The 14,008-nt window shown below is 40.4% G+C and overlaps 1 protein-coding gene across 1 annotated transcript in view; it reads right to left on the bottom strand.

Annotated features, from left to right (window-relative positions):
• Nucleotides 1-14,008, bottom strand: part of CELSR2 (cadherin EGF LAG seven-pass G-type receptor 2) — a 120,309-nt gene that overhangs the window by 68,220 nt on the left and 38,081 nt on the right. The window contains exon 3 of the mRNA XM_078391952.1: nucleotides 165-387. Within this exon, the coding sequence (XP_078248078.1) occupies nucleotides 165-387 (223 nt within the window). The remainder of the gene's footprint in view (nucleotides 1-164; nucleotides 388-14,008) is intronic.

The following is a 14,008-nucleotide window of genomic DNA, read 5'->3' as shown; positions in this document are numbered from 1 at the left end:
GGCAGAATTTTTTTTAATTGGGAGAAAGAACTGTAGCACAGGTATCCTGTCTCATATTTCAGGGGGCAGGAGAGATTTCTGAAGGAGGCTAAAGAGATACACGCGGGCACTCTAACAGGCATATCCTGTCTTAGGGTCTCTTTTTCACCAGGCTAAGTACTTACGTGAGGGTGATGGTGAAATGGAAGCGCTGACGCAGCCCTTTGAAAGTGAGGAAGGAGTGGGCTGGGAAGCTGCGGGTACTCATCTGGCAGTAGGGTTTCTCGTAGTCTCCTGATAGGCAGTCACACTTGAATCCACCCACCAGAAGGTTGACACAGGTGCCACCATTCTTGCAAACCCCAGGGGTGCAGCGGCCCAGGCGGGAATTCACTTCACAGTTCTCTCCTGGGAAAGAATGTAGAGAACAGCCATGAACATCTCCCCTTCAAAAAGTCACATTACAGATATTGATTACAAAAGAGTTTTCTGTGCAAAGTGTATGGAGACAATAGCACTTACATTCCCAAGGTCTATTTGTAACCAGTTCAAATCATCTCCAAGCCAAATAAATGTGAATCAGAAATGAAACTGTGGGTCAAAATTCAGTGGCTCCACGATATGTCAAATACAACTAAAGCTGCATCTATTCTCATGCAGTTCAGAGACTGGTGAAAGTGAACTGAGTTGTAGTCTGTTCAGCGTTGATTTACTGACAAGTTGATCACACACAGAGAAGAAATAAAATAGCTCCTTTGACACCTGCATACTTAGCACACGGCATGCAACACACATACCAAACTTTTCCGATAGGATAATAGGAAATTACCTTAAATCCATAATACTGGGGAAGGTGGTCAAGCCAACTATGTCCCACTTGCTTAGTTTCTAAATCTTTCCCTTTAGTAATACTCTGGACCATCAGAGGGCAGCACCAGAAACATCTTCCAAGGGTCTGTAGTGCTTCCAGGGCATTTAAGCATAGCACTTGGCAACAAAGATGGATAATGACATACTAAGATCCTGACGCCCAGAAGAAGCTGAGGACACTTCTCTCACAAAAGCTAACAGAGTTCAAGGAAGATGCTCCCTGGCCTCATCATCACATAAGCAACCTGCCACATCTTCATGCCCATTGGGTTAGACTGAAGTGATCAGATAACCAGATCATTACATATTTTCTTCAGGGATTTCCTTAAGTGTTGAGAAATGTTAATTCCTCATAGTATTAGCTTTCATTTCAGTCAACTTTGTTTTAAGATGGGTTACTAGGGAGTAAACACAGATTTAATGTACAAGTCAGACTGTTTTGCCCTCAGCATCTACATGTGACTCAATGTGTTGTCCAGTTTGACCTGTGGCATCATGAAATCTGCAAAATTGAGAAGCTTCCACACCTGCAGTCCTATGGAGAATGGAGAGCATTTGTTTTTTATAGAAAGACCAAGCATAATATGTCTTTTTCAGCCTTCCTCGTCTTGTACCTTCAGAAGACCTATAGTTTCCATCGTGCCCAGACAGCATGATAAGAGGCCATGCTGGCTGGGAATAGGAGTGCCCCAGAACAAAATACTTGGAGCACACCAGGTTGAAGTCCTGAGCTGTGCTTTTAGAGACAGAATGAGAAAGAAGGGGTCATATATAGTGAGAACTACCAAAGACACTGATCAAACCTTTCAACTGCTGGAAGTAAAAATTAATCAGAGGGCCAACTGCTTTAGATTCACAATAAACATGTTTGTGGGATAATGAAAAATAACAGTATGACCATATGATATTCTGCTGTTAAACTGCTCTGTCAGTCAAAGACTTTGTTGGTGAATTATGAAAAAGAAGCTCCAGAACATGAACATGCTCTCACATATTCATTTATGGTGCAGATCAACAAAAGTAGCAATGTTAGCATCAGAAGAATAACATCTAAGAATCTGGATATCAACATAATGACTATAAACAGCACTGCAACAAAACACTGTGGCATATTCAGTGTTTTAGCTGGACAGATATCTAGCTAACTAGCCATGTCTTCTTTCAGCATATGCTATTTCATCCCCCATTACCCTTCCAATGTCCATTCCCCCCACCTCCCCACCAAACAGTCCCCATTCTGTGGATACTCTGCATGCTCAGTTGTCATTATTTTGGGTTTATTTCCTTCTCGTGCTAAGATTTTCTTTCTCAAACTTTTTTTTCTGCTGCAAAGCTGAGAACCTCCTACCACATGCCAATACCTTCCTCTTCTTTCTCAATAGCTCCATTCTGGCTCACCAAACATAACTCATAATTTCATGGTCCTAACTGGTACTCACTAATGGTCTCCCAGTTCTAATTTTGTCCCAAACTACCTAACTGGTATACTATTCATAAGAATCCAGGCAGCAATTTGGACATGACTGACAATTTACTTTTGCCAGCTACATCATTTCCCTTCTGCTGGTGTAATAACATAATTAATAAAATAAATATATTTCTAGGCATAATACTCCTGTCACGGCTGCCATTAAAGCCTACTTTGTTCAAAGAAACCTGGACTAGAGATGTCTATAAGAAAAAAAATCTATACTACTCAAAATCTCATCCTAATGTGTGCATTACCACTTATTGTCTCTTACAAGTCTCTATTTTTAGTTTCTTCTTCTTCTTTTTAGTTCTGCTAGCAAAATAACATATGCAGGCCTCCCAGGAAAAAGGCATCACAGATTAGAGCTGTGCACTAGATTTTTATAAATGCTGAAAGACTAACCAAATTATATCTGTTTGTGCCAGTCAAGATCTGCCACAAACTGGAATAAAGAGCCATATTAAAATACAAGGAAAGAGATTGGTATATGAAGCAGCAGTTTGTTATAGTGTTGTCCCATACCCTCAACCCCCAATCAGCAGATGCCTGCTCTAAAATTAGCAGAACTGACTAGTTAGCAGTAGCTGAAATACACACCAAAAAAGAGCAAAAAACTTTGGAGATGTCTGGTTATTCACATGCAAAAAGATGTATGGTTGCAATTTGTCATGCTCAATGCTCATTTTAAGGTCTACTATATCTCTCAAATTCATGGTGCTGTGGCTCTCCCACCAAAAGGTACAGCTGTTTGTGTTTCTCTGTTCAAGAGAAAGGGGGCACACATATTTGAAAAGGCATAAATACCAGCATAGAAATGGACATGGACTGGGCTGGAGGATTGCCCCAGAGGTCACAGATCCAACTGGATCCTGATCTGTATACTGCCATTTGAATGCAGATTGGATCAGAGAGCTAATTGTTGTTGTTTAGTCGTTAAGTAATGTCGGACTCTTCATGACCCCATGGACCAGAGCATGCCAGGCCCTCCTGTCTTCCACTGCCTCCTGGAGTTAGGTCAAATTCATGCTGGTAGCTTCAATGACACTGACCAACCATCTCGTCCTCTCTCGTCCCCTTCTCCTCTTGCCTTCACACTTTCCCAACATCAAAGTACATAGCCCTATTAAAGAACAACTGTTACCATGAGCAGGATATTGGTTTTCACAAAAAGCTCTAGTTTTAAATAGTATGTGAGAGTGGCTAAAACATCATTTTTGGCTAAAATCCTGTTGGAATTTTACTGTTTACTTTCTGCTGGAAGAGAGAACACTCCTTATTTCTATCACCTTCAAGTACTAGGGGGTCTTTGAGACAATACTAAAAATAATAAAATCTATATAATAGAACACTTGATGATCCATGGGGTCACTTTTAGCTCTGCAGTTCCAAGGTTGTTGCTGTTGTTAAACTTAACAGTTAACACCACTCATATCAGTTTGCATTGTATTCACGCATACCTAGGATTTTCCATCAAAGCAGAAAAAATTTAACATATGGATGAAGCCTATTCTAGAACCACAATATAATTTCACATATCACTTCTGTACATGATGCATATATGTATGCTATATGTCATCAAGATGTTACCAACTTTTGGAATCCCTAACAATTAATGACCTCCAGATGGTCCTATGATTCACAACACTACTCACATCTTGGAGACTGAAATCCATAGTTTCTTTCACTGAATCACTCCATATTAACTGTTCCTCTTTTCTACTACCTTCTACTTTCCCTAACATTATTGTTCTCTACGGAAAACTGTCTTCTCATCTGTTCCAAGGATAATAGTGTCCATTTAGTTGGTTTAACTTCTATTGAGAGTACAGGCTTAATTTGACCTAGAAGCCACTTCTTTGTCTTTCTAGCAGTTCACAATGTTTAAAAAACCTTCTTGTAAAATTCTCTCACTAAACTACACTTCAGACAAATCCATCCCCCCCGGTCAGTTTTCTTCATTGTTCAACTTTTGCTCCTATACACAGTGACACATCCTTATTCTTAAGGATCTTTTCTTTCATGACTTCCCTTCCAAATCTTAATTTCAATTTGATTTCTTGGCTACAGTTTTTATTCTGGTTACGGAATGAACTAAAGTATAGAAAATATTTAACAACTTTGATTTCTTATTTTTTCACACTAACACCATACAGGTACCCAATGTGGTAAGGGTAGAGTGACAGACAAGGAATCAGGAGACCAAATCTCCACTTAGCCATGGAAACTCATGGAAGAAGGATGGAACAGGTAAAACCATTCCTTAAACATCTCACCTCGAATGGGTGACTAGGGGTAACTATTAATCAGATACAACGTGATGGCACATAACCCCTCATCGTAGAGTATGTTATGCAATTCTTCTGTAGTCACTATTTCATGTTCTTAATGTTCAGTTGTAGTCCTGCTTTTGCACTTTCTTCTTTAACTTTCAACAACAGTCATTTCAAATCATCATTATTTTCTGACAATAATATGCTGCCATCTTCATATCTTGAATTATTTATGTTTATTTCTCCAGCGTTCACTCCTCCTTCATAATCTAATCTAGTTTTCTGTATGGTATGTTGTTCATACACATTAACCTGGTATGGAGACAGAACATACCTTTGTCTGATACATTTACCAATTAGAAATCATTCTGTTTCTCCATATTTTGTCCTAACAGTAGTCCCTTGTCCAGAGTACAGATTATGCATCTGGACAATCAATCTGTGACACATCCATTTCTTTTAAAACAATAACTTTTTGTAGTGCACATAGTCAAAAGATAAAGCACAATGTGTACATATACAGTATGTACACATATTATGCACATATATTATTTACATATTCATAAAATAAATGAGTATGTACAATGTACTATGCAGGTTACACGTAAAATGCAATAGTTGTTCTTGCTTTGGCAAGAAATTTGCTATTTGGTCTTATCAATGTAAGTGCTGGCTGACAACTTTAATCCTATCAAGATTATTTTCCCAGTTGAGTTGCAAGGTTCCAGGACATCAAGTGAAGTCTCAGGAATTGCCATACTTACTCAGGTCTCCAGGGAGGGAGACAGTTCTCACAGTGAGATACACTGTATGAGCAGACAGGCTGATTTTGGGATGTAAGATGGCTTTAAAGTCTGGGTACTCATCTTGAGTGACTCCCAATAGCACCAGGGCTCATGGGTGCATAGAGAAAGTGTCTAATGTGTGTGTGTATTGTCACTGTGCCAAATCAACAGATTGTAAAATCAGGCATATGGAAAGGAGAACTGAGAAGAGTGCTGGTGGATTGGTTTTATGCATTTGAGCCCCTTGTGCCATTTGAACCAAGACAGAGAGTAGAGCATCAGCCTTAAAACCTGGGAGCTTGCATGTCACACAAGCAATGAAGGACCATGGGGAAAAAAATCCCCATGAGTTGGACCCACGTGTTCTGCAAGCCGCCACAGCAGCATAAGACACAGAAAAAATCCCCAAATTTCATGTATGCTGTAACTAAGGCCAATATTGTTAAGTAGCTTTAAAAGTTAACTGCGTCAAAATATTGATAAATTGAGCACTTCTTTTGCTCCCTGCCAAAAAGAAAGGAAGAGTGATTTTTTAAAAAAAATCTGGCAAATTATCACTGAAGTGCTGCATTTCTTGGCCTATCTTTTAAGAGAAGCCAAAGAAAATGTTGTTGTTGTTTTAAACTGATGCAGCACATCAGCAATGGTCTATTACAGTTTTTGTTTTAAAAAATCACCACCACCCCTGCTTCTCTGCTGAAGAGCAGAGGAAGTGTTTAATTTGCCAATATCCTGAGGTGGCTTGCTTATTAAGCCACTTCACAATATCAGAAATTCAAATCAGAAAAAGCCTTGACAGCCAGGAAGGCTCACTTTTGGTCTATTCCCAGCAATCACACACACTGGAAACAGACCAAACCAGAGCAATCTTACCTGCAACAAAAAAGTAGAAGCCTCTGTCAAGGTCTCAAAAATGTGTGAGTAGATTGCTCTGGGACAGTTTGCTTCATTCCAGTGATTATATCATTCTATCATCAGGAAAAAAAGAACAAAACTATCTCCACAGTAGATCACATAGTGGGAAAAAGGTCCATTTGATTGACCCCTTAGCTACCACAACCTGAATATGTCCAGGTCCAGGTCAAAATACAAACCAGTTTGGGGGGAAATAAACTATGCATGATTTAGCAGATACTTATAATGATCATTTGGCTCAGCTGAATTTAATGGAAGTTTTATAACAGTCTGTTTACGCCTCTATCAAAGTTATGAAACCTCTTTGAAGCAAAGTCTGAGCAAGAAGCACCCTAACTGGAAGCAAGCCTTAAAGGAGTTTCAAGAAGCTGTTCAAGGAGTTTCTGGTTAAGTGAGGCAGCAGAATTATAAACTGAAGAAAAAGCATCTTGTCACTGGTCTACAAATCCCTGGGAATGCTTATGAGAATAATTTAATAGAAACATGGGCTACAGCTATGTTCATCCTGAAAACCCTTTGTTAGACTCTATGGATAATTTGCAAGGAAAGCAGGAAGTTAAATTCTTAATTGGTTAAAACAAATCTGGAACTGCTACAAAAATCCATGCTACCTGGAATAAAAGCTTGAAACACACATATCATAGAAAATAGACTAGGAATATGACATGACATGGCCAGATCCAGCTCCTATCATATGCAAACAGAAGCATGTGAGAGAAAGGAAACTGTTAAGCTGTTGCAACTTAACTCATTAGTACACTTATTTTGAAGGCGGGATCACATCCCAGCCCCAAACATTGCTTTCCTAAAAAACTAGCTACTGACCAGACTGTGTAAGTGAAATTAATAATATCAACGTAATTAAACAAATTAATATAATTGGTGTAAAATCAAAAGAGGTGTGGAGGTTTTTTGTCACAATAGTGGCCCCAACTCATTGCAAACCAGCTAGAAATGTCACCCAAGTAATTTGTGAGGAAGGATTATTACAAGGCAATCCACTATCAAGCATTAAATACTTGTGTTTAACTATTCAGATATTACGGTCACCATTGAAAGGATGGTTTCTGACATTACATTGTCAAAGGCAGCTGCTACCCCACCCCACCCTCCACAGCTTGGCAATCATCATTGTAGTCCCCCACCCAAAGTTGGCTCCTCCATGTTCTTGCTTCATCTCCCACACTCATTTCAGTCCATTTAAAAAACACAGCATACACAGATTCCCATGCAATTTGCATATCTCTACAAGGAAATTTAGTGTCATTTTTTTCTGGACTGAATGCAGGAACAGGACATAAAGGAGAGGAACAGGTAGGAAGGAGCACAGAAGACAGACTGGGCATAGGCTCAGACAGTTCATCTGGCTTGCCCTTATTATAATCCTAATCTAGAAGCAGGTGCTTGCTTTAATGATATAATACAAGCTGCAGGGCTTGTGCCAAATGTATGTGGTACTCTTTAATAAGAGTACAACTAGGCCATATGTGCAATGCATAATTGCATTTCACTTACGGTTTTGTTTTTGTTTTTAAACTAATAACTGTACTGAAGCCTAATCATGAACTGGAAGGGCGGGAAAACAGCCCTATCCCATGCTGTGCTCCCACGAAGAGTCCCCAGGCAAAACTGCTATGTGGTCCTCAAAGAAGCTGCCATTGGCAATGCAGAGTTATTTTCCAATATAGCAGGTCTCTTTCGGGCTACCTGTAAAATTTTGATAAAATGGCAAATGAACGGCTTGATTTATGATTATAAAGACTCTCTGAACAAAACACCAAAGCAGGAAACATGCTCATAGAAACTGCTAGGGGTTCCCAAGAGAACATTTCTATGGAACATTTTAATTGCACAGTACCAGCCCTCAAAAAACCCAAACATCTCCTGGTTAAAAGCGTGACTACACTGCCTTCCCTTTCCCATGGCTCATTCTTCTGCCACATCCCTTCTGCCAAATGAAAGTCCTTCCCTCCTTCGTTCTGCCCCTCCCCCTTGCTCACACCCCTAGACACATCTCTCCCACCTACCCCCACACCACCTCCAGCCCTGTGAGGATTTATTTATTTTCTGAATAGCAGATTTATTCCCGGCCTCTTTCTGGTTCCTGTACCCTAGTGACCAGCTTTGGTTGCCAAGGAAACCAATATTCTCCCACAGCGCCCCTCCCCAGTCTTGAGCAGACAAAGCCCCTACTCCCCCCCCCACCCATGCTGTCTGCCTCCTCTTTCCTCTCCACCTGCACATGGAGAGTCAGCACCAAATCAGGCAAAGCAATAGGAAAAACAAGGGCAAGCAAGGAAGAGATCAGCCAAGGCAAACTGCTCATGCATCTCCTGTATACCCAAGAAATATATTCAGGATGATTCCTACAAGCTGGGCACAAAAGCATCTCTCCTTCCAGACACTTCCACAGACATGGGGGGGGGTCTGCTTTTCATAGTGAACCAAAGGAACCTACTGTTCTTTCCAGTAAAAGGAACTCATCAGAGGTGGACTGTTCTGGCATCCCCAAAATGTGGGAGTGAAACATTCTCCACACACACTTGACACAGGAACCGGCCTGTTCCAATGAGATCCTAGGCAATGTTCCTGCCTAGGATCATGCAGGACTCCACCAATTAGGACTGTTTAAAGGCACATTCCTCAAAGACATTTTCAGGAACTAGGCTGTGCCACAACTGCGAAGCAGCTCTGGCATGGATTCTGCACTTCATGTGTGTGCCTCATATTGCTGCTGCTATTCTTATCTTGCTTCATCATTCTTGGTGTTAACCGTAATGATGATTGCAACTGGCTGGTTATCAAGAGACTCAGCCTAAAAGTGCTTTCTGTTTAACATCTGTGATGATAGTCAGAGCACCATACCACTATACTAAATCTTAAGTGGAATTCATCGTTAATCTCCCAGTAATACTAAAATTTTGGTGTTATTAATAATTCTCTTTTATCAATAAATCACCTCCACTTTTACCAATGAATCAGCTTCCTTTCACTTCAAATCAGCAGAAAAGGCATCACTTTTCCATTATAGAAAGAAAAGCAGTAGTGGGATTGAGCAGGAAATTGACAAAAAGGAAAATGTTAAATAGTTTCCAGTCCTTCATTGCTAAAACATGCAGCTTCTGTGGGGTGATTTTGTTTTTTGTTGTTAGATGGCAAAAGGTACAACATTATGCAATGTCTAATATCAGTTAGAATACTCAGATCACATTCCTGGTGGAAGAAGTTTCACTGATAGAGCAGCTAATCAGGGAACAAAGCAGGAGCAAACTGGTGACAAACAATGAAAACAGGGACAGGTGGTGTCAAATAATATTTTGCTACTAAAAGTCCACCTTTTGCAAACAAAAATTAAATAGGCAAATTGTTGGCACAACTTTCAGGGACTTTTCTTCAACCTGTGTTGCTATCAAGATAGAAAACAGTGTCCACCAACAGCAGACATACCCGGCTTCATATGTGTTACAAACTGCAGTCGTCATCATCATCATCTCAGAACGGCATTGCTAAGAGTGACCCTATGGATCATCAAGTCCAGCTCCTGCCAAGGAGGCACAGTGAGGAATTCAACTCCCAACCACTGGGTGCACAGCCAGACATCATCAATTGTCCCAATGCTCTTTCACTCCCTCCAACTCACTTGGCTGCTCCTTCTTTCTTCTCATGCATTCAACCATCCACCACCCCACCCAGATGATCTTCCTCTCCCCTCACTCCAGTACTCTTTCTCATCTATTGACCTAAGTGCTCTTTCTCTCTTCTTACCCACTGAGTTCATTCTTTCTTCAGATATTCGCACAATTGCTCTTTCTCTTTCCTCACCCACTCACCAATGTAATACTTTCCATCCTGCCACACCTGTTGTTGTTGTTGTTGTTGTTGTTGTTGTTGTTGTTGTTGTTGTTGTTGTTGTTGTTGTTGTTGTTGTTGTTGTTGTTGTTGTTGTTGTTGTTGTTGTTGTTGTTGTTGTTGTTATTCCTCCTCCTCCTGCCCTTTCCTTTTCTTTCATGTTCTACTTGCTGTCTTTCCCCATCAGGCAGACTGAGTGGAGAAGTGATCTTTGATTGGCATGATGGGCCCTGAGATTCTTGTCCCTCACATGGAACACTTTTTAGGTAAAGCTTCTTCGGTCGGCCCACCCCCCACCCCCCATTTTCTTTAAAGTTCTAGTTATTCTTTTTCCACTTCCTTTAGGCTTTCCCTCTGCGTACTTTTCTTTATGTGCTTACAAGACAACAGCATTTTTATGAGTTCTGTCTAACTTTTTGAAGCATTTGAGGATTGCAAAGGGAAGCAGCAGTTGTACCTAATATGAAGAATGCATAATCCATTACTCCAGTTTTGGGATGTGGCCTTTGAACGGACATATACAAAGGAAACAAATTAACAACAAACACAAAAGTATTCATTTATAAAGAAAAAAAATGAAGATGAAAGAAATTTTTATTTTTCACTGGTATAAAATGTAGCTTAATCGGCTTTACAACAGCCTTATTCCCACCAGCGCCTGCAGCCTACTAAGCAGAAACTTCAGATCAAACTCTATTCTAGACAAAATTCTGCTTGGAATTTCAAGGCCTTACAAAATAATCTTGGAAAGCTACAGTCATTAGGACAAGATAATCCAAGGGAAATTATGCCAGGCCTGAGATGACTTGAGAGTATATCAAGGGAAAGCCAAGTGGGTGGGCCAGATGATGAGTGGGAGCATGTGTGGGAGAAGAAGATTTCGGTCTAGATGCTTAACGCAGAGAAAATACACTTGGGTGGTAAGAAGAGAGAAGGTGCACTTAGGTCCATAGGTGAGAAAGAGTACTGAAGTAAGCTGGTGACAGAAAGACCATCTCTGTTGGTGTGTGGTTGAGTGCATGAGCAGAGAGTAGGAATACCTAGGGTGTTTTTTTTTTAAGCAGAAGACATGATGGAGAGGATTAGCACTAATGCTGAAACTACTGTTAGAGCTCAAGTCTAGACATTCAAACCACAGAAGTCCTGCTCCACTTTCTGTTGCATTTGCATAGTTTGGAAGAGCCACTGCAGCAATGTATGAACGAAGCCTTTCTAACAGGTTTGCAAAATAAAACAAAAACAACCTCTAGTAGTTAAAGCCAATGCCAGGCAAGTTCCCTAATGTACAAACTTAGACTGCACTCAGATCTGTGGAATGAGCCTTAATTAATGCTTTCTGTTGGGTAGTAGTATATAATCAATGTCTCTCAGAGGATCACTTTCTAACTGGCTAAGGCTAGTAACCTTTTCTCAGTATATCAGTGTACAGCAAGAGAGACAAAGATATTGCATCTCCGTGCTGCATCTCCCTACCTCCAAAAATTTGTGCTTTGCCCCCAGATTCCTGAATCACCTGCTATGGGAAATGGGTGAGATTGCCCCTTTTTCTGATGTAAGGACTTAGAAGTAGGAGTGCATCACTGCAGGATGAGTAGAGGAAATTTTGCAGCTGGCAAGAGATACAATTTCTCAATCACAGTTAACATTTGCTGCATGTGACTACCAAAAACTGTAATGTATTGTTAAGAAATATATAATTTGAAGCATTTTAAATGTATATTTCACTTCTCCAAAGAAAACATTTAGGTTATAGACAATATACAGTGCATTTTTGAACAACACCCTGCTCAGCCATAAAACACGTGGCATTTAAACAGAAAGTCCCAGGTTCAATCTGCAGCATCTGGAAGTGGGACTAGAAAACATTTCTGTTGGAAACTTTGGAAAGCTGCAGAGTGGCTTGAGAATTAGTGACCAGAGCCTATAAGTGAGGCAAGGCTACACTTTTACAGCCAAAATCTTGAAACCTGTTTTGTTACATGCATGTCAGTTTAACTTCAGAGAGGCTTGATCAGTATTTGTTGTGATGTAAGCATGCAATTATCTGACAGCAGAGACCTCTCGTTTTTGTTTTTTGCTTATTGCCATACTCTTCTGGTATTTTGAAGTTATACTACCATAAATTTGCCACACACAGGCTTAAAGCATTTGTCAGTGAAAGTAATGTCAGAAATGGATTCCCTGACTCTACATTAGCCAACTACATTCCTGAGCCAAAGGTCCAGACTCAGTCAGGACACATCCAGAGCCTAGAACAATTTATTTTTTGGATGACAACTCTGAGAATCCCCCAGCCAGCATGGCCCTTGGGGTGTTCTTGGAATTGTGTTCCAAGAAAAGTAACTGTTCCTAGCTCTGCAAATCCATTGTTAAATGGAGTGCTTACTTAGAGAGGATGCTGTACTGAAAAATAATGGGAAGTATTTATTTCGTTCTGCAGATGCAAAGCACACAGCCAGCCAAAAGGAAGAGAGCCACAGGCAGGCAGACACATGCACACCCACAGAAGGCTAGTTTCCTATTGCTTTTACCACTCAGTAATATGTGAGAGATCAGGAGAGGAGAAGCACTCATTGTCTTTACTGGGAAAGCTATCGGTGAATCTGTAGCAAGCCTGCTATTGTGCCGATCTCTGTGAAGAGAAATCTGGCTGAGCTGGGGGCACAAACAAGGGGCCATTCATATCCTGGCCACTGCAACTGTTGTACCACAAACACAAGCAGCAGGAATGCAAATAGCAGCACCAGCTTAGGACCAAGCCAGCCCCAATATGCTGCTAAACATGTTAGTCCCAGAGAAAGAAATGCCATCTCAACCAGCATCACAGCACCAAAGAGAGATAACTCTCTTACTAAATGTAAAGCAAGGAAGTATCCTCAGGAAAATGTTTGCTACTCAATCACAAAATGTGTTCCTATATAATCCAGCAGCAAACAACAATGGGTCACATCCAACATCCAAGGAAAATTAACTTCCCCCCTCTACTGAGAGCATATCAACTCCTGTGGGGACTATAGCAAGGTTCAACCAGTATTCAGCCACCAAAAATGAAGACATTTCACAATTCCACACTAGCAAAAAAAATAGACATTGCTATTTACAGAACTGGTGTTATAAATGTGAAGACAGGATTACAACTGAATGGCCAATGCCTGGTGAAATTTCAGAAGCTGGAAGAAATGTGGAACAGCTACACAACATTTCCACTGGCCAGATGATGACATTTTAATGACCAGCACAGCACCATATACAGATCACTTTGCTGAAGAGTATGAGTTGCATACTTTTCTGCTGCACCCAATTTAATTAATCTGTATAGTTTCCCAAAGTCCAAGTTTTGTTACAGTACATAAAATTGGTACAGTTCTTTCTTTCCTTTTAAAATTAGTGAACAAACAGGACCCTTGACAAAAATGATGAAAAATAAAGTCAGGCGGGGGGACAGGAATCGCAAGATAGACTTCAGTATTGCATAAGAAGAATATAGTATGTCTGCCCCCTATTAACCTATTTGTGAAGCCCACAATAGGTGAGCATATGCCAATCCTTCAGTCTAGTCTACTGCATTGATCTGTACTAAGGAAAAATGAGTTAAGCTTTTTCTTCAAGCCACTCTTCTCCCTCAGTCCATTTCAGGATATTGTGCAGATCTCATCACTTGAAAGTTGTCAGGTTTTTGGGGTTTTTTGCTTGTTTGTTTGTTTTTGTTTTTTGGTCCTACTTGCCATACCCCAATCAGCATTTTATAGCATCCTTCCTGATGTAGAGATTTGGAGATCTCAAAAGCTTGCATAGACCTCTGTGCTCTTTTGGTAAATAAAGGTAAAATTAATAAAGCTAATAAATATATTGCAGTAATATGGGGTTTA

Source organism: Pogona vitticeps, chromosome 4, assembly GCF_051106095.1.
Source record: "Pogona vitticeps strain Pit_001003342236 chromosome 4, PviZW2.1, whole genome shotgun sequence".
Classification (NCBI taxonomy): Eukaryota; Metazoa; Chordata; class Lepidosauria; order Squamata; family Agamidae; genus Pogona; species Pogona vitticeps.
The sequence above is the reverse complement of the archived record's forward strand: the minus strand, read 5'-3'. Positions and strand labels throughout refer to the sequence as shown.